Source organism: Arvicanthis niloticus, chromosome 17, assembly GCF_011762505.2.
Source record: "Arvicanthis niloticus isolate mArvNil1 chromosome 17, mArvNil1.pat.X, whole genome shotgun sequence".
In the NCBI taxonomy this organism is placed as follows: Eukaryota; Metazoa; Chordata; class Mammalia; order Rodentia; family Muridae; genus Arvicanthis; species Arvicanthis niloticus.
Window position 1 is genome coordinate 42,236,756 of NC_047674.1, and position 21,321 is coordinate 42,258,076.

Here is a 21,321-nt window from a genome sequence, read left to right on the forward strand (position 1 = left end):
CCAAAGATCTTTAGGCTATAAAGTCAAGTAGAATTGGTTTAATTCTATCTTAAAATGAGCATTTGAGGTTATTGCTGGTAAAGGCTGGCCATTCAAGGAAATGTTATCTTTTGAGTATTTCCAAAATCCCAGAGAAGCGGCCATACTCTTTAGATGAGAGAAGTAGACTTTTGGACACTTTATGTGAGATAGTATTCTTATTCACATCTCTGTAGCAGATGGGGGTAACTAAATGATGTTGTGATCTTTCTCAAGAAAGAATTGTGAGTAGATTAAAATATGTAAGTTGTATTTGTAAAGATTTATAGAGGAAAAAACATTGAAGTCACAAGTATGTGTACTTTTTAATGGCTCGTTTTAAACTAAGGTCAAGACATAGACTTATTAGGCACTCCTGCTCTTTGGAAATACTTTTCTTCTCAATAAGGCCATTGAGAAGATTTGAATAGCAGATTATTTGAGGCAGATAGCTGTACAATTTAGAGTATATTTTCCCCATCAGAACTCTAGTTAACTGGTTTTCTGTGATATAAATAATAGGTACATAGCAACTTATTAAAGGGTTGGGGATTTTAAAAATAATGTACAATATTTGAAATTATATTTGAACATGATGTTGGGGTATGCTGTGTGAAATTGTGTTTCTGTCCTTCCTCGCCTATCTAAGGCATTCTCTGATTGGCTTTAATAAAAATCTGATAGTCAATTAGCTGATCAGGAAGCGGAAGGTAGAACTTCCTGGAAAGAAGAAAGGAACTCTGGGAAGAAGGAAGGCCTTTCTCTTGGAGACATGGGAGGAGACAGACTGATCACAGACCTAGAGTGTGTAGCTAGCCATGTGGCTGAATGGGGCTAGGTGTTCCTGTTAACTTAGATGATCTAGTTGAGAGTCTGTCCAGCCAAGGCCTAAGGCTTTGAAATATTAAAAGGTCTCTGTGTGGTTATTTGGGGGAAAAGCTGGTTAAGAAATAATTGCCACTGTATTAATTTCCAACATTAATTAATATACAGGGCATAATAATCATTTAATTTACAATTAGCACCCAACATGGGGTATTTAATTTGGTGTTATTTGTCAGCTTTTTGAAATAAGAACTATTTTGGACTTTATATTTGTCTTTATAATTGTCTATCAACAGTGAATGCTTTGCCCAACATTTTGTCATAAGAAATCAAGTAGCTAACACAAATGGCCAGGCATTTTGGTCTGAATAGTTAGATAAGAGCCGCTATCTGTCTTTTGAAGTTGCTTTTTATTCAGATCTAAAAGTCTATTGTATTCCTGTAGTGGTAAAATGTTCAGAAATGCCGAATTGATACCATGCCATTTTATTAGTTTATTTACCACTTAAAAAAAATTGTCATGTCACAGAGAATGAGTCACAGATCTTGGTGAGCTTTTATAAGTGTTGACAAATGTCACCAACACCTTAGTGGAGGTAGAATAAGCATTTCTCACTGTAGAGTTTCCTTGTGTCAATTTTCTATCAAATCATCCGAGGACAAGCACTATACTGATTTCTGTCTCTATGAACTAGTTCTTAGGGGCCTTTTTTGGCTACCCCCTGGGGGGTTATACAAACCTGTTAACAGCATTCCTATAGGTCATTCATGAAAAAGTGTGAGTCTACCAAAGTCTAGCTTGGGGAACTAGTGAATTTATTGGTCTTACTAATAAGGGTACAGGTGAGAGTTTACCTGCAGTAGCATGGGTGTATCCTCCAAACACCACCAGCAGAAACTCTTACCCCAGCATAGTGAGTTCTCCCCTATAGCTGCATAGGTGGAGGTTCCTCTCCTAATTCATTTTCTATAGTCTGTATATGCTAGCACCTCCAGAGACTATGAGGCCATGTACAATTAGGGAAGAATTATGTACAGCTAGATAGTGGGTATTGTAATGGAAGGAGTGATTAAAATCTGGTGAGGGTCCAGTCACAGTCAATAAGCTAGATCTGGGGTGTCTCTTGCAAGAGGTGCAACTGCTCTGATGCAGATGGTGGCTCTTATGCTCAGTGGACAGTGCTGTGCATAAATTGAAACATGTGTCTTGGAAGTCATCCCTATGTAGTCTTCATTCATATCTGGAAAAGTTATGGTTGTAATGTGGCTTAGTGTTCTGTATTCAGAATAATTTTCTAAAGGCTTTTTGATATGAAAATACTTGGAAGGTATTTATTAATCAAAGTAAGAGAAGCAACTTCACCACATTTAAATCTACTCTGTGTCACCTTATAATCACTATTACCACTCCCATGATACTTAGATAATCATGCCTACTATTTTCAAAGATGCTAATCTTTTTAAAAAATGCTTTACCAAAAGAATTAACCAGGTCTCAGTCCAGTTAAACTTTTAAGTTTGAGGTATGTATGGTTTTATAAAATGTAGCCACTTAGCATGTATTATTTCAGGGTTATTTATTAGCTGCTATTAGAAATGCCAAGTTCTCATCACACACACACACACACACACACACACACACACACACACACACACACACCAATGTTGTATGTTCCTTCATTTTTTAAATACATCTACAGAACATGCTGTTTTAGAGTTGTCGAATGCTTATTTTTAGACAAATATTTTTTTATCAAAACATTTTTGTTACTCTTTAAATAAAGTTACTTATGTTTAAAGCCTTGACATTCTTTATTTTAATGGGGTTTAGGGTTAGACTGAATGTCTCTGAATGTGAGCTTGTCAGGTTCTGCATTTGTTTGTTTGAACACAATTCTTACCATGCATCTTAGTTGGCCTGCAAGTCACTGTGTGGACTAGGCTCACCTCTAATTCATGGAGATAGATCAATTACCTCTGTCTCCACGTGCTGAGATTAAAGCATGGATGCCTGTGCCCAGCCTGTTGTCATGCACTTCTCAAATTTTTGGAGAGGATTAATTTTTGTATGGTTTATAAACATATCTTTCACATTTGAGTTTTACAGTGATTATTCTTTTAAGTTTACCCATCGTCTATGAATCATTACTTATTCATTTTAATCTTTTCAATATCTATATTGAATTTGAACAATGAAGAATGCCCTGGTTATTAAGAAATGATACTTCCAATGTTTTTAGCTTGCTCAAAACTTTGCACTGAGTAAAACAAGTCTATCATTACTAGAGTGGTTTGTGTCAAGGCTAGACTAGCAACTAGAAGTGTTGAGATTTGCTGTTGAGTGGGCAAGCACAGATACATAGATGACTATGACTGCCCCATTCCTCAGATTCTCTCATTGTAAGCTTAGTCCTTTCTGCCTAGCACAGTAGCTTGAAAATATTTTCAGTACTTACCTTTGAATGAAAAAGCCACTTATCACTGTTAGCAATATGATTTAGCTTTCCTCATAAGTGTAATCCACCCTCAGAGGATAAACCTTTTTCTTATCTCAGTTCAAAAGAATGTGATAGGATGCTCAGGTTAAATATAAGGGATAGGTGTTGCTTTTCATCCTGAAAGAAGTATTTTTAGTACATTTTTGACTGCTTATATACTCTGGCATAAAGCAGAAAGATTATTAGTAAAATGTATATAAATGTTTATAATTTTATTATTACCTAGTTATTGCTAGGAAAACCTATTACGAGGCAAATTGGTAGCCTTTAGCTTGACTTGCCTGCCTCAATATCAATTTTAAGTCTCAGAAAAAGTACTGTGACCAGCAAGATGGGTCAGATGGTCAAGATGGTCAAGACACTTGCTGAGCTTGATGACTGGGGTGTGTGTGTGTGTGTGTTAAATATATAGATAGTACCTGCATGTTGTGTGGTCTTTATAATGTTCCTTGTATGTATGTTTCAGGGCTGCCCATTTGGTATTGGACAAGCATTTGGTGTGTCTTCCCTGGGGAAGACTGCTCTCCCACTGGGTGTATTCCCTAGTTGTCTGTAGTTTTTGTGCAGGGTTGAGCCTCTTGAGCTTTCTTTCCCCTAAGCATGTCTGTTACTGCTACAGTCCTTGTTGAGCCCAGTTTTTTCCCCTCAGTTTGTTAATTTTGCTTACTTTTGTTTTGGCTTGTTAGACAAACAAACATATAACAGACACAGATTCAAATGTTAAATTGACATCTTCAATTCTTTTTAGCCTGTAAAATGTCTTTTTTTTCCCTGTGAGTGAAATTCAGTTTTATTTAAATGCTACATTAAAATGAATTTGGATTATAAATTCAAGAGAACATGCCTCTAACTACATTATTGAAATTAGAACTAACTAGGAAGAAAACAGAGTGTGCTTACAGTAAAATTTTCTCAGTGTGCATTCTGACCATTTGTACATCAGTAAAAAGGGTTGAGAGAGAACCTGTTGTACTTAGCAGAACAATCCTGTACCCTCTTTATGCCTCAGGGTCCTAACCTCTAAAATGAGAACCAAGTCTCTGAAGCAGAGCTTGGTGTTTATAAACCATGTAAGACAATAATCCTAGTTTTATTGCACAGAGGCAAAAATTAAACTACTGATGGTGGTTTCTGTTGGTTCCGTTTGGAGTTGAATTATAAAAACTTAGGCCTGTTACATCTCAGTTTTGTTATGTGTAAAATTTCTGTAATACCTATCTCAGGGCAGTTTAAAATGCAACCGTGTATTTGCACATGTGTTCACACGTAAATAAAAATACATGCACATAGAGAGCTGAGGCTAATGCGGGACCATACATTAATAATGTCTTTCCTCTGTCGGTTACAGGACAGAGCTTTTTCTGCATTTCTAGTATGTGATATCTTGAAACTCTGGGGACAGCTGGTTCATGCCACCTTCTTTCTCACTTCCAAATGACAGCTGTCTTTTACAGCCCGGTGTCTTCATCCTTGTTTGACATTGCCTCTTCATCTCTGCTGCTCCTCGGCTTGGCTCTTTCTTCCATTGTTCTCTAGTCTACTTTTAGAAACCGTGTTCTCCCCAAAGTTCTCTCTGTATCTGTGATGTCACTGAGCTTCTCCAGCAGTCCTAGGACACAAACAAACCACGATTCTACACAGTCCTGTTCTGGCAGCTGTGTCCTGTGGAGTAGCTCATTTCCTGTTCCCCCCTCCTTCCTGATCTTTATGCTGTTACTTTGCCTGCTGTCTAGTTGCAGTGAGTAATGTCACTAGAACAGTGTTAACAATTGGTATGAATTACATGTGTGCCAGGATGAATCTTTACTGCCATACTTAAATAGATGCATCAGTAGATATTGGTAGTGATTAAGTATGCTTGGTTTTCTTAGAGAGGATTGAGTCTGCTTCCCAGGACCCCAATGCTGCTCAGCAGTGATCTGTCACTCCAGTTCCAGAGGAGCTGATGCCTTCTTTTGGCCCCAACAGGCATCAGGCACACATGTGCTATATATATATATATATATATGAAAGTAAAACACTCATATACAGAAAATGAAAATATTTAAAAAGATTTATGATTATAAAAGCATGTCCATTTATATAATCTGGTATACGTAAGATATCAATTATACACTGCATTCTTCTATGTTTTCTAAATTCTTAGATTTTTGAGAGAGAGATTTGTTACTAGCTTTGTGTATTCTGTACCTGAAGTGATTAAATTGTAACAGAAGTGTGTTATTTAGATGATAGTTCTGAAGGTACTAGTCTAAGATTAGGCTTTATTGCTTTTGGCTATATTGAGGTCAGTGGATGACAATGGTGGGGAGTGCATGGTGAAGTGAACTGTCCTATTCTGAGTCAGGAGAGGCCCTGATGCTTCCCACTGGCTCCACTTAAAGGTCCCATTGCCTCCCAGTGGTGCCACTTTGGGAAGCAGACCCCTAACAAGTGGACCTCTGGGGAAAACTACAGAAGCAGTCTAGACTTTTATGTGGAATTGAGCCACTAATGTACAAAGGTGGTTTTTTTGGGGAAAAACTTTTAGTAGAATCTCAAAGGGTGGTCATTACAAGCAGCCAATCCACTTATGTGAGATTCTAGGCAGTGCCCTCTCTTCTATCAGGCTTCCATGGTAATCTTTCTAACTTTAAATTATGAAAATTCTAGAATAAACTCTGTAGTAAATTTGATCTTAAGTTGGTAGTCCTGGAAATGCCAGCACTGTTCAAACATTTCACTTTTTGTAAATATTAGAACTGCCCACAAAATGTCAGGGATTTTAGTTTCAAGAAGTTACAAGTACAAAGGTAGGGTTGCATTCACAGTCAATAACATTTAGTAAATCATGGAGTCACATGTGTTTATAAGATGAAGGATTAAATATAATGCCTCTGTTTGAAACTTGAATAATTAACCTTATAGTTAGGATTTAAATTATTATCTTAAGGAGAAGAATATATATTGGAATTAGTAACGGTTACTCAGGAGTTGTATATGTGTGTGTCAGAGTTACTTTTGTTTGTGTGAATAATGAAAAGACTTGTCATCTTTTTTATTACAGTGCATGCAAGATATGGGAAATACTAAAGCAAGACTACTTTATGAAGCCAATCTTCCAGAGAACTTTCGAAGACCACAGACAGATCAGTATCCTTTGAATTTATATATTGTATATGTAAAACGAGTTAGCGCACTTTTACCATTAATATATTATGTTGATATTTAGGAAGAAGTGAACTGTATTATAGTATCATTAATTAATGGAAATTACCTGCGCAGGTGGACATATGATTCCACCAGTGCTCAGAGGTAGAGGTATAAGGTCCTAACTTACGTGCCAACTTCCAAGTTTGCTACATAGTGAAAACCTGTTTCATGGAAACCAGGAGTAGGGATGTAGCCCACTCTCTGAGTGGTTTTGCCATAAGCAGTTCATGGGAAATGAGAGCAACCAAACCCACCATAGCCCTCATTAAGTGATTTCCTTGGATTAAAAAATAATGTTGTAATGCATTTTAATGTTTTCTGAATAGCTTTCTGTTAATAATTAGAGTCATAATGCTTTCACCCGCCTTAATCTTTTATTTTTATAAAACAGTATCAAACAGATAAACTTTGACCTTGTATAATTATTTTTTGTAATACTCTTTACTAAGGTAATGCTGAAAAGCTTTCTGGTTGTAAGTGGAAACCTTAGTTGTAGCTACTGAAGTTGTGCATTCCTTGTCTTTGCAAAAAAAAAAAAAAAAAAAAATTTGGCCACTATTTTAGTATATAGGAAATTCTGAGTTTCTCCCATTCATGATATCACTGGTAAGGTAAGAAAAATCATGTTGGAATCAGCCACTTAATCTTTCTGAGTTGTTAATCCATTTATGATGTGAAAATAGCCATTAGATTATAGTACATTTACCCAGTACATTAACTGAGTGTTGACAGAAATTTAACAAATGAGTATATAGCATGTAGCACACACTGTTGGCTGTATTCTGAGCACTGCATGGATGCCAGCTTATTGAAAAATGAACCTGAGCTAAACTGAAGGTGCTGGATGTGGTGGTTTTAGAATTAACAATTATGCTGGTTTTTTTTTTTTTTTTGTAAGTTGGACTGATTTATTATTTGGTTATTTGGTTATTTGTTTTGAATGAGTTTTCCTGAAATAAATACACTTTCTGTGGGATAAAGAAAAGTGGGTTATGGACCATGTACAGAATAGATGAGCAAATGGGGATTGAGGAATAGAGAAATTAGAGTGGGCCATTTGGAGGGGAACAAATGAAGGGAAATGTACATGGGACTGAACTCACTTTTTCCTTAAGTTATCTGTCTTCAGAGCAGTAGAGTTTTTCATCAGAGATAAATATGAAAAGAAGAAATACTATGATAAAAATGCCATAGCTATCACAAATGTAAGTAAAACCCTCCCTTTTCACCAATTGGTGTTTATAAGTAGATTTCAAAACAGCTCAATTTGTTTATTGTAAAACATGTTAGTTACAGCAATTTAAATACTGGGGTTTTTTAGTAACAATGTTGAGAGCTTGTAAAGTAGTTCAGGTTCAGCTTACTTGACTGGTGGTTCATGGTGCTGGGCCCAGGGAGGGGGGATATTAGGAGCCGTGGCCTTGTTGGAGTATGTGTGACCTTGTTGGAGAAAGTGTGTCACTGTTGTGGTGGGCTTCTAGACCCTCCTTCTCGATGCCTGGAAAATCATCTACTGACTGCTTTTGGGTCAAGATGTAGAACTCTTGGCTCCTCCAGGACCATGTCTGCCTGCATGCTGCCATGCTTCCCAGCATGATAATAATGACCTGAACCTCTGAAACTGTAAGCCAGCCCCAATTAAATGTTGTCCTTTATAAGAGTTGTCTTGGTCATGGTGTCTGTTCACAGCAATGGAAACCCTAAGATGTTGACCTTTCATTAAGGGAATTAATTATGTAATTAAAGAGAAGTTAAAGCCACCAGTTGAAAAAAAAGAGGGGAACAAACATTACTTTGCAAATTCTAGAAATGAATGATAAAGAAAATTTGTAGTCTATTTTCCCACTGTCTCTAAGGGCTTATCAGGGGGACCAAAATATCTGAGCCTATTTCTTTGTTCTAGCCTAAGATTTAGATTCCTGCCTGAAATTACTTCTTTGTTCTAGAAATCTAGGCAGATTCCTGCCTGAAGTCCACTTTTTTGTCCTTGGCCAATGTCAGATTTTTCCCAAGCAGCCCCAAAAGCTCCCTACCTCTCCTCCTTTTTTATTTCATAAATAAGACTGAGCCTGTCTTAAGTTGTCTTAGTTGGGTAAGAATGCCTTCCTTACCCATCATGGAATATGCATTATCAAAAGCAGTCCACTTATGTCTTCGTTGTTAAGGCTCTATGTAGAATCTTACCTGTCCTTGGCTTGCCAGCCTGTTAATTTAATAATAACTCTGTCTGGGGGTCCATTTTTAGTTTCAACCCATGTACTTTGGCTTCCAACATGTTGATGTTGTCAAAGACAAGCTTTAACATGATGGACTGGAATAAAAGTATTCTCAGGGCAAAAAGGACTAGCATGACAAGCTATATATGCCATTCTTGAAGCTTGACCAAAGTGGAAATACTGACCTCAGAAAAGTGTCACACTGATGCCTTTGCCTCTGCTTCAGGGTCGCTGCGAGCCAAGCCACTGGAATCCATCATGAGAGTGAGAGAGACTAGAATAGATCTTATTGCTAGGGATTTGTTTTTAGTTATAAGGAATGCCTTCAGCAGGCTGCCCTGGTGATGCTGACCTAGAATCTTAGTCAAGAGCCTGATGCAGAAGGATCCCCAAGGTCAAGGTATGCCTGGGCTACAGAGTGAGTTTAAGGCCAACCTGGGCTATGTCCCCGTAAAGAGCAATCAATGAATACTTGGATTCCTAGAAAAAGCCATGTGAGATCAGAAAGAAAGAACTACTCAAGTGGGCATTTGAACTAGAGGGTCTAACAAGAGTAAAGGTTCCCACAGTCAGTAGAGGCAGACAGGAGTTGAGAGCAGGAGGAGTTGTAGGCGACTGACGAGCAGAGTGTAGCCAGAGCAGGGAAGAAAAGGGTGATACAGTACACGAGGTGTGATCTAGATAAGGAGTGTGGACTTTGTCCTTACATAAGGTGTGTAAATCACTGAAGATAAGTTTGGATGTGAGAATTACTTAGTGTAGAGAGTGCCTAGGAAGGCAGGAGAACTCCCAGCTGACAGTAGTGCTCTCCACAATAGGGCAGCTGGTGAGGGTTGAGAAGTAGATGGTTTCCAGAGATTGAGAACTTCCGAGAGAATATACTCTTTTGTCCTCTCTTACACCTCCTAAAGAGGACAATGATCACTTTTATAATAGATTGTCCTTTTGTTTCTGGATCTTCTGAATTCCTGTCTCACTTTTCTTTCTTTCTTTTTTTTTTTTTTTTTTTTTTTTTTGCTTTTTTACAAATTTGTACAAAGAAGTTTTATGATACAAGTTACCTAATTAGTGATCTCAAGTTTTTAATCCCACATATCCATGAAATTTAATAAATAACTCTAGGAATCACCAGCTTTCAGTCAGGCTTTAAAGTACAGTTTGACCCAGTCCTTTCTCCTCTTTTAGACAGCATCTTGTTATGTACCCACTCTGGCCTGGAATTCACAAAGATCCACCAGCCTCTGCCTCTGAGTGCTGTGGATTAAAGGTGTATGCCAGCATTCCTGGCTAGTTTGACATTCTCTTAATGGAATATCTACATTTCCCTGTGCTGTGCATTTACTTTTATGCAGGGCTTGGTTTAATATTAAGTGGCTAGTTTACACAATTACCAGATTCAACACTATACAAGGGGGAAACAGACTTCTGAAGTGATTCAAGAACTACTGTCATAACTAGCTAGCAGATTGAAGGAGGACTGGGCACCTTGGAGTATTATTTTGACATCATATGATGGCCCATCTATAATAGCAACTCCAAATCCCCGTAGGCACTACCAGTATGACAGGGAAATATAGAGACATCAGCTCTATGGCTCCAAAGATCTGCCATGTATGTTGTAAACATATTCAGTTACATTTGTGTAGTAAAGAGAGAGCAGTAAGAGAATGCTTCTGTTAATCATGTATGCATGTAGACACTGGGTAGGAAGATGTGTGCAAAGCTTTCGAGTGACTTCTCTCTCTGCTTTAGTAACCACAGGGCAGCACTGGGGCTTCTGTCTGCACTCCCCTCTTCAGGGTCTCGTGAAGAGATTACTTTGTAATAACTCTCTTGCTACTCATCTGTTATACTAATCCAGGCTTTTCTCCCACTCTTTGCCTATGCTTTCTTAAACATCAGATTAAAATTTTAATTAACTGTTAATATTTTCCTTCTTTATTTTCGATTTTTAAAGTTATTATCAAAAACAAAAAAAAATATTTTTGCTTTCCTCCTATGTTGCATAAAACTTTTTTCTTGCTTCAAACTACTAGAGTTTTAGTGGTAACCCTTGACTGCTAATGAGTTATCAGAGAAAATTATACTTCAGGTAGTTTTGTATGGTCTTGTTTAAGTACAATTTAAAAAAATCCATTTTAAATATGTACAATTTCTACTACTATGTCTTTTTAAAAATATTTCACATAGACATTGTTTTAAAAACATACTTATTCTTGATGAAATATTTAACATTCTTTTAACTACTTTCATCAGAAATGCATGAGTGTTTGAATCTTTCTGATGTCTGTTGGTTTTGACCACTGCCTTCTCTTCTTTCTCCTTCCTCACTTTGCATCTGCACATCTAGATTTCCTCTTCTGACGCCCCTCTCCAGCCTTTGGTATCCTCCCCTTCTCTGCAAGCTGCTGTTGATAAAAACAAATTAGAGGTATAGTAATGTTTTCCCCATGTGCATTTGTACCGTTCATTGCTAGGTGGGCTTCTCCTCACAATGCTGTGATTTAGGAACACCAGTTCCTAAAGAATTCATGCTTTGAATGATCTCCAGAATGAAAAACGTCAAATACATCAATCTACTGAGTCTTGTTCTGTGCAGTTGGTATGATTAAAGGTTTCAGCCTATATTAAACTTCAGAGTGACTGATTTGGGAACTGTTACTATATGTAGCTGTTAAGTAACTTCTCTGTTGCTATATTCATTACTACCTTAGGAATTTTAAAGATACATTGCTGTTGAATTCTTTAATATGTAGAGTTTTGGTCAAAATAACCCTTTTCTGACTATGATGTTGTTGCTATAAGCATTTGAAAACTAATGTCAGATTTCCTTTTGAAGAAATATCAACTGTTACATAAAAATACATATTTTATAGGATGGTGAATTTAGAATGGTCAGTGATGGTTGTTAGAGTATATTCTGAGTGAAGGTGAAGTTACAACCACTCTGTATTCTTCAAGTCTTGTGTGTGCACATTTGCAAGTTTAAATTTCCTTTGTTTCTACCTTTTCCTGTGTCTACTTCTTGATAAACGGCATGCTAGACTTGTGGAACACAAAGCCAAGTAAGATGTAACTGTACCCTTGTAGACTTTAGAGTCTAATGGGGACAAATAGGTAACTGTGCAGTAGTTTATAATGCAGTGTGTGTATGCTGTGATTGAGAGAGCTTAGCTACTGTTATAGAAAATAAACTTCTGCGTTTTGTATTCTGAGTAGGCACTTGCTAGCTCTACGGATCAGGAGGTATTCCAGGTAGAGAAAGCAGCTCGTGGAGAAAGTATGGTTAGAAGGCCATGTTTAAGGACTTGCAGGTTGAATAGTATGAAGGAAATAGGCCTGCAATGGGGAGAGAAGTAGGGAAAGGCCCGAAGAATCCACTGAAGGCGACTGGCCTTAATCTGAAGGCTGTGGGTACTTTAATAAGGAGTGTTAAGGGGAAAGAGGTGAGGATCGGATTTTCATATTCTAACATTGTTCTACTGGCTCTGCTGGGAAGTCAATTTTGTGGTAATGAGTGAAGAACAGCATTAAAAGCCAGGCTTAGTCTGATGTTTGGCTGCCTTCATCTGCATCTGTATTAGTCAAGCTCTGGCAGTGCCTCCCAGGGGACAGCTGTGGGGGGAGTACCTCATAGAGGCAGGAGTGGGGGGAGGGGATGGGGGTTTGTGGAGGGGAAACTGGGAAGGGGGATAACATTTGAATGTAAATAAATAAAATAACCAATAAAAATTATGAAGAAAACCCAGGCTTAATCCAGGGATAGATTGACAGAGATGTCTGCTAAAATGGGACAGAGAAAAGAAGAGTAGTTTTGAGAGGTCTTGAGGTGGAGTATGTGGTATTTAATAACTAGAAGAGGGGGATGCTTTGGAAGCCTTTGCTTCCATTTCCAATGGGATAGTGACCTACAGTGAGATAAGAATGCACGTTGGAGAAAAAGATCTGACTTGAAGAGAGAAAAGGAACAGGAGATGAATTTAAAAAGTTGGGCATGTTTTTGAGGTTACAGATGCCTAGTAGATACACCTCAGATACAGAGGTGTGAGAAGTAGAGTATAAATAGCTTACTGAACTACCCATTTCCATGAGAATAGCAAGTTATCAGAACATGCAGTGCAGAATTCAGGGTAAATGGGCTCAGATGATTTGAATGTTCAGTTTAAGTTTGGGGAGCTCTGTTCTTTTCCCAGTCTTCCCTCTTTTCCTCCACCTTCCCTTCCCTTATTTTGAGACAAGGTTTCAGTATAGTTCAGGGTGACCTTGAACTTCTGATCCTCCTCCTGAGTCCTGAGATTGCAATGTGTGTCACCATGCTTGGCTATTGTCCTGTCTTTTTCCTGTCCTACTTTTCTTTGCCTGTTTCTTCTTTCCTTTTTCCTTTCCTTCTTTCCCCTTTCCTTTTCTTTCCTGTCCTCCCCATTCTTCTTTCTTTTTCTTTCATATTTCTCCTCTCTTCTTTTTCAGCTTTTGATTATGTGCGTCATCTCTGGGTCAAACTCTATGATCCTGTTTTAGAGCCCAAGGTGTTAATGTTGCCTCTAAGCCCAGGTCATTCTGTAACTGGAATCAGTTGTGTTTCATTAGCTGAAATTCTAGTACAAAGGGGACTCAAGGCATGCACCTTGTCCTTATTAATGTAACTAAGTACATTTATTTTGGGTGCTTTCATGTATGTCCACCAATCCTGGTGATTGAGATGCCAGCCTTTTCCATTTATGATGTTTTCCCTAAAAAATCACTTTGTTTCTGTAGGGGTTGCTGTGTCAGAATACCACATGTGCTGTAGCTTATGAACAGCAGTAGTCTATTTCTCACTGTTCCGGAGGCTGTAAAGCTCAAGACCAAGGCATGTGTCTAGTGTGGGCTCCCTTGCTTATTCATAGACTGACATCTTGCTGTGCTCTCACTTGGTGAAAATGGGTAAGACTCACTCTGGGGCCTCTTACAAGGACACTAATCTCAGTCATAAGGGTTCCACTCTTGTGACTTAATCACCTCCCACAGGCCCTCACCTCTTAAGTCTGTCTCACACTGGCGGGGATTTAGTCTCAGCATACATAGTTTGAAGTGGCCACAAACATCCCAACCATAGAAATAACAAACAGCTCTGAGAGGTGAAGGAGCAATTTACTTTGCTTATAATACAAGGTAATACGCTCCACTGTGCTTCAGCACAGTGCTTAGCATCTGTGGCCCATCAGCAGAAAGGGATGCTGATTAGTTGTTGTGTTCCTAAATTTTGTTTTGTCATTTGTAAGAAGACAGCATTGACAGTAGTTTCAGATAGTTTTTTGTCATGATTAAATTAGACTAAAGAATTGTGCATAGATGTATTTTGGAAATGCAGGTTTGGTTTAGGTTTTGGTTGAGTCACATATAAATAATGCTTCTAGCAACAAAGGCTTATATTTTACTTTTACTCTGAACTCCCAAGTAGTTGGGCAGATAAAAAATATTCTGAGAAATAACCTCCTTCCTAGATGGCTTTTTCTAGACCAGTTTGATATATGCTCATTTGGTAGTTGAAATAGATTGCTCTTTATGCTTTATCACTTTAGGGATTCAGAAAGTACAACTTTATGTTACATTTATTTTGTTCTTGAAAAGCATGATTGAAACAGATGGCTGGAGAGGATTGTAGTCTTATAAGGAGCCTTACATTGAAACTTTTTATCTAGGTTGTTCCAATTTGCCTTTCTGTTGTTATAATAAATACTATGACCAGTAGCAATTTCAGGGAGGAAAGAGTTGATTTTGGTTTACACTTGTAGGTCACAGTTCATTATTGTGGGGAGTGGGAGGAAGAACCTAAGCAGGAACTCCAAGCAGAACATGGAGGAATGCTGCTTATTTGTGCTGTTTGCTTTCTTATGTGACCCAGGCCCTGTTTATAGGAAGGGGACCCTCACAGGGGCCTAAGCCCTCCCACATCAGTCAAGACAAGCTTTCCTATGACCGACCACAGACTAGTCTGACCAGGCAGTTGTTGACTTGAAGCTCCCTCTTTCCTGCTAACTATATGTTTCTAGTTGATAATAAACACTAAGACAAGGTTCCGGAAGCTTAGCCTGTATTCCCACTGTGCTACACATACACTATTTGTTGGCGTCTATACAAGTGCACTTACCGGTTTACCATGACTCACACTTCTTGTCAGTAAAAGGAGAAGGTAGCAGGTGACTTGCTGTACAGTTTTGCTCCTATTCTTTAGCTTATAGTTGAAGGCATTCCCATTTATGCCATAAATAGACTTGTGATTTTTTAAAATTTTGGGTGAGTGCCCAAGTTTGTTTGTTTGTTTCTTTCTTTCTTTCTTTCTTTCTTTCTTTCTTTCTTTCTTTCTTTCTTTCTTTTTTTTTTATATTTTGCCACAGGTACTGAAATATAATTTCTCATATTGGTATCCTGCTTTGTAGTTTACACTGTTCTGTTTTCATACCTTCTAAAAATAAGTACATTAAATTTATGTTGACTTCAATGAATACTTGTAAGCAATCACTATATAGCTATTATCTATCAGTGTGTAAACTGAATGTTGTTATCACTCAAGATCTCTCTTCTGACTTTCTTTTAATTGCTTTACTCCTTGTACGTTAGAGGTAGTTAACACCCTGACCTGTCCACTATTGTCACTGTCAGGTTTGTGTTTTTATGTGTGCAAGCATGTGCTTTAAATTATTTTATTATTTTGTAGCTTTATACTGATATTCATACTTCCAAAGAATGTGTTCTTGTTTTTGAACTTTATATGAATGTTATGTGTCCTTTGGAGCTCAGTTGGTCCACATCATAGCCTAGGAATTGCACTGTTCTCTACTGATTTGCTGTGGAAAATGAATAAGCACTGACAGAGGCCACCTCAGACTTGAAGGCAGCTACAGATTTACTCTGCACATAGCTTGACTGTTTTATGTACTTGTCTTTTAAAATCAATCTTCCTCTCCCTCCCTCCCTCCCTCCCTCCCTCCCTCCCTCCCTCCCTCCTTCCCTCTTCCTTACCCCACCCTGTGTGTGTATGTGTGTGTGTGTGTGTGTGTGTGTGTATCTTTAAGATTTGTTGTTATTGTTGTTCATTCTCCTTGGAGTATAAACCATGAACATCATAATACCATCATCTTGGTTTACTGTAACTGTTTTATACCAGTTATTTGGTTCTGGCCCCATGCACTGTTCTTAGTATTTTTAATGAGAAATTTTTATATTTTTTTATAAATACATAAAACTATGATAATGACCTGAGAATAATTTTGTGGTTACTTTGGAAATTAAGATAGTTTTGTATTTGAGCTCCTGTGTTTTCCTGATACAGTTTTACTTTATATCACCATGACTGTCTGTCCTGTTGGACATGTGATGCATGACTTGGGAGTCAGAGGCAGTCTTGAGTTTCAGGACAGTCTGGCCTACAGAGTGAGTTCCAGGATCGCTAGGGTTATATACTGACACACTGTCTCAAAAAAAGTCCTATCAGTTGGTTTACTTCTTATACATATTGTGTGTGTATAAAATATTTCATACACACACACACATATATACTTATCTATATACATATACCCATGTATAGTTATATAGTCTGATATAAACATGAGAATTTGCTGAGTGGAGTTCTTACCATTTAAAACAAATTCTGAAGTTTAAATTGCCTTACTCAAGTTTTGAGTAATCCTGTGTATTGTCATTTAGCATATAACATGGATGAGAAAATGAAATTGCTTTTGACTTTAAGATTTCAGTAGCATGTGGACAGTGGAAGCACTTGATACGTCTGTCTTTCTCAAATGATGATTTAAACTAATAAAACAAAATTGAACTAAACACTTCTAAAAGTTTTAAAATGTAAACTTATGAAAACTTTGGGCTATGTTTTAGAAAGAAAAGGAAAAAAAAAAGGACGAGAAAAAGAGAGAAAAGGAGCCAGAAAAGCCTGCCAAACCACTAACAACCGAAAAGGTAACGTTTCTTTTTAAAAAATAATCTAAAATTACCATCATATTGTATGTCTATATTAAAGACTTTCTGGATATTTATGAAATTCCAAACATTAGCCTTTCAGCAAGTAATTATACAGTTAATCCTCCATACTGGGCATAGCCTTCTGAACATGATTTCTAGTCAAATATAAATGTGGGTGTACATCATCTGAGATCCTCACAAAACAAGTGTCCTCTTCTCAGAGCCCCTGTGACTGTCATGCACAGTGAGACTGCAGTAGATGCTGACAAGATAGAGATGAGACCTAAAAGCTCAGGGAGGATTTCGTGTGTCGCAACGTGTGAGCTAGATCTTGAAGCATGAGTAGGTTCATTGTGGGAGGGAAGAAGATGCCGGACTGAGAAGGCAGCCTGAAGGCAGTTTTGGAAACTGGAAATAAAGTGTGAGTTTGGACAAATCCGTGTCTGTATCTGAGGAGCAGTGAAAAGGACAGCCAGAGGGGTAGAGTGCGCTCACAGCATGGCATGGATTTTCCGGTTGAGGAGCGGCTCTGGAGTACACCTCTTCATGACTTCTCTTTCCTCCTCCCTCCCTTCTATGGCTCAGGCCAGCGCAAACTCTTTTCTTACAGTTGTAAGTTACATTTGAATTGATGTGGGGTGTGTGTGTGTGTGTGTGTGTGTGTGTGTGTGTGTGTGTGTTTGTTCTAGCAAGTGTACACATGTCCACCAGAGAGTGTGGAGGTCAGAGGACAACTTCTGTAGCTGGTTCTCTCCTTCTACCATATGGGTTCTGAGGATTGGACTCCGATCACCCAGGCTTGGAAACAGACGTCTTCAGTAGAGATGAGCTCTGCTGTCTCATTAGCTCCAGGCCAAAAGTTTGACTCCTTCCTCAGCCTCTTAAGTGCTGGCTGATAGGTGTGTGGCACCTCCCTGGCTAATATGTGGGTTTCTAAAGGAGTTGGTGCACCTAATTTAGAGGCTTTTTTTCCCCCAGGACTATTTTGGCAGTAGTATATAAGAAAGGTGTGATAGACAAGCTAGAGTTAAGGAGAACTTTGTTTTTGTAAAGAAACTGGCTGTACAATTATGGTGTGCGGGTTTTGAATGTTTTTCATCATACATGTGTGGAAACATGGAAAGAGAATGATTAGTAAGGCAGTGTACTTGATTTTAGCTTTTGAAAATTTAAAAGTCTACTTTATTGAAGCAAAAGTTACATAGATCGTGTTTACTGGTTCTCTCTTGTCAGTGATTGGAATGAGCACTGCCCTCAAAGAGTTATAAAGTAGTCTTAAGTGTTGAATATCTGTGAAGTATCCAGGACTCGCGTTCCTCAGATGTCCACTACCTGACCTGGCATTTGAAAGGTTAACTTTAAATGAGTACATAATCAGCTTGAGATAACATTTTATTTTACAGTGAAGATTGGCTACTGTGTTCTTACATGATATTGTAAATCCAGAAAGCATTGAGTAGCTAAGATAAGTTAGTGCCTTATAGAAAGCAATATGAGATGACAGTAATAGTTAAATAACTATACAGTAAAGTACCCTGAAGCCTGGCATGAGGAACTGTTGGAGTTGTAATAGCTTTTTAATACTTGGTTACTATTAAAGTAACTAAAATGAGGGTGGGGGAGAGAGAATATGAATATGTATATGTATATGTATATGTATATGTATGTCATGGTAGAAAGTCATATTTTAAGTTCTGTTACAGGCTTTGTAGTAAATTAGAAAGATTTTTTTTCCCATAGAATTTCTGAAATGTTTTTGTAGTCTTTTAAAGTTTTATTGCAAGTGAAGCAATAAAATAAGGAAGAAATCCAGTTACTTTATGTGCAAAGCTTTCATTTCCTACTTAATGAACGAAAGCCTTTTGCATAGTAGGCATGGAAGCTGTACAGTTCTTTTTGAAAATTAGAAATTTTCTTAAATAGAAAATGAGGAAATACCTTCTCAGCGAGTGCTTTATCAGGAAGTAGTTTTGCTGAGTTAATGCTTACTGTTAAGAATAGTGCAGCAAGGTATAACATTCAGTTAGACGTGTTGCTGAGAAGAATGGAATCATCTAGAACTTTACCGAGTGCCTAAGGTAGTTTGCACTTAAATGTCATTTTGAGCCCTTTAGATATATTATTTCATAGTCTTTGCAGTGCTTGAGGCTGATATGATTATTCTTTACATTCATTGCATGAACCTAAGAGATACAGGCTGGGCAGTTTATTCCTGATCACACAGCTGCTAGGTAAGATGTAGCTGAGCTGAGAATCCACTGAGCAGGCTGCCTTGCTAGCATGCACGATGACCAGTAACACAGTGTGAGCACTGTCAGTGTATCTCTAACATCCATAGGGAATAAAAGGAGGGGAACAGGTGAGGGCAGAGATCAACTCTAAAGTTTCTACTACGTGCTGTTCATTGTGCTTACTGTGTTGCATGTATAATCCTGGGAAGCTTCAATATAGTTATTATGCAGATTTAATGCAAAAAAAAAAAAAGAAACGGGAAATTCAGAAAACAAGTTGGCTCAAGGTGACATATAATAATTGGTGGAGCCCATCTCTCTAAAGGGTGGTTGCTCAGAAGGAGTTTCTGTTACCTTACTGTATTAGCTACTGTTGTTGCTGCTGTGAACAAATACCTGACATAAAAGAAACTTAAGGGTTTATTTTGGTAACATGGTATAATAAAAAGAGTATGGACTTTAGAGTGAGAAAGAACTCAGTGATTATGATTAAAGCTTAATTTTAACTAGGTTGTGATATATACTGTAATGCCAGCAGCCAGAATGGGGAAGCAGGAACTTGAGGCTACATATTGAGACAATGTCAGAAAACATTTATAATGAAACAAATGATCTGAATTTAAAGGTGTTATTACTTATGCCTGTGTCTAAAACTGAAGACATAGCTAATATGTAACATATACTTACGGTGTATGATAGACGGTAACAGGCTTTTGAAACATAAGAGTGAACAGTCTCCTTCCCTGACATGCACATCCTGAATTCCTCACAGATATGTCCACACTGGCCTCCAGCAATGTGTCAGTTACCGTTTAAAATTTTCCCCTTGAGAATGGGTTTCTGTTTTCTTACCTTGTACTTCTACGTGTCTGCCTGTCTTCCCTGGTTTGGGAGCTATATAGCTTGCCTTCTGGCCTCATTTTACTGATGAATCCAAGAGAAACGGTTTGTTTACATTTTCCCTCTTTGTACTTGTTAAATTGCGCAGCTTACAGATTACATATGTGCTGCTCTCTGTATTAACTAGCCAGCAAAGGGATGTTGTTACCTCATTTTTGAGGATCACCTGTTAGACCTGTTACTTAAAGGAACAGGAAATGTCAAAACTGTGCAGACAGCTGGAAAGTAAGCTTTTATTCCGTTTTAGTCCGTGGAGTAGCACTGTAAATCACAGAAAGATTGCACAGTCAGGCTTTTACAAATAAAACCATAATTTGAGTGGGATATCTGCTGGTTGGGAGTCTCCTTAGAGTTTATACAATTGCTTTATTTGAGTAGACTTATGTTCTTGCTTGTTGGAACAATTTGCTTAGTAAATTGTAGATCCTCCTAACCTGATCCTCACTCACATAGTTCACTGAGATATTCTAATAAGTGGTTCTCAACCTTCCTAATGCTCTGACCCTTTAATGTCCTAACTCATGTTGTGGTGACCCCAAACCAAAAAGCTATTTTCATTGCTATTTCATAACTGTAATTCTGCTTTGGTTATGAGTCATAAATGTAAATATCTGTGTTTTCTGATGGTCTCGGGGCCTCTGTGAAAGAGTTGTGTGACCCCTAGGTTGAGAGCCACTGCCTTCGAACTCCACTCATTATGATATGCACACATCCATACATACCAACAAAATAATCAAATAAATAGAAAAGAAAATCTGGGCCTGATGATGCATTCTTGTGGTCTCTGCTACTTGGGAGGTTGAGGCAGGAGGCCTGCAAGTTGAAGGCCTACCTGGGCAACTTAGTGAGACTTTGACTCAAAATAAAAAGTAAAGTAGGTGTTAGGAGTGTAGCTCAGTGATAGCATTTGCCTATCATATAAGATGATAGGTGCAGTCCTAAGTACTAAGGGGGAAAAGGTATAATAATTTTATTTAGAGGTTAAATTTCAGTATTCACTATTCAGGGGTCTCATTGTATAGAAATTACCACTGTAAGTTCAAAGACCATGATTACCTGTTTAAAAATAATAATAAATGCTTTAGGATTCCTTATACTAACTTCATAAAAATTATGTATAAGTGGGACTTAAATATTTGTTTGATTAATAAAATAATCGATGAATCCGTTGATTTACTTCAAAGCTGCAGAAGAAAGAAGACCAACAACTTGAGCCTAAGAAAAGCACCAGCCCCAAAAATGCTGCAGAACCCACTGTTGATCTGCTAGGACTTGGTAAGTGTGATGGAAATGCAAAACAGTTGAAACCTCCTTGGAATGAACATAAGGTCCAGTTCTTCAGTATTATATCAAAGATGTGGTGTGTGAGGTCTGACGAGTGTGCCGAGCTCTCAGAAAAGGCACATTTTAATAAGGAAAGCCAGTGTCTGTCAGCTTTGTCTTTACTGAAATACAAGTAATAAATTCCTTGGGGGCGGGGAGAAA

The 21,321-nt window shown here is 37.9% G+C and overlaps 1 protein-coding gene across 3 annotated transcripts in view; it reads left to right on the forward strand.

Moving 5' to 3' along the window:
• Nucleotides 1-21,321, forward strand: part of Smap1 (small ArfGAP 1) — a 76,328-nt gene that overhangs the window by 40,585 nt on the left and 14,422 nt on the right. The window contains exons 3-7 of one of the 3 annotated variants that reach the window (XM_034521359.2): nucleotides 6,388-6,473; nucleotides 7,663-7,738; nucleotides 11,100-11,180; nucleotides 16,622-16,702; nucleotides 21,021-21,111. In XM_034521359.2, coding sequence (XP_034377250.1) covers nucleotides 6,388-6,473; nucleotides 7,663-7,738; nucleotides 11,100-11,180; nucleotides 16,622-16,702; nucleotides 21,021-21,111 — 415 coding nt within the window. The remainder of the gene's footprint in view (nucleotides 1-6,387; nucleotides 6,474-7,662; nucleotides 7,739-11,099; nucleotides 11,181-16,621; nucleotides 16,703-21,020; nucleotides 21,112-21,321) is intronic. The other 2 variants (XM_034521358.2, XM_076915146.1) reach the window with 2 other exon arrangements.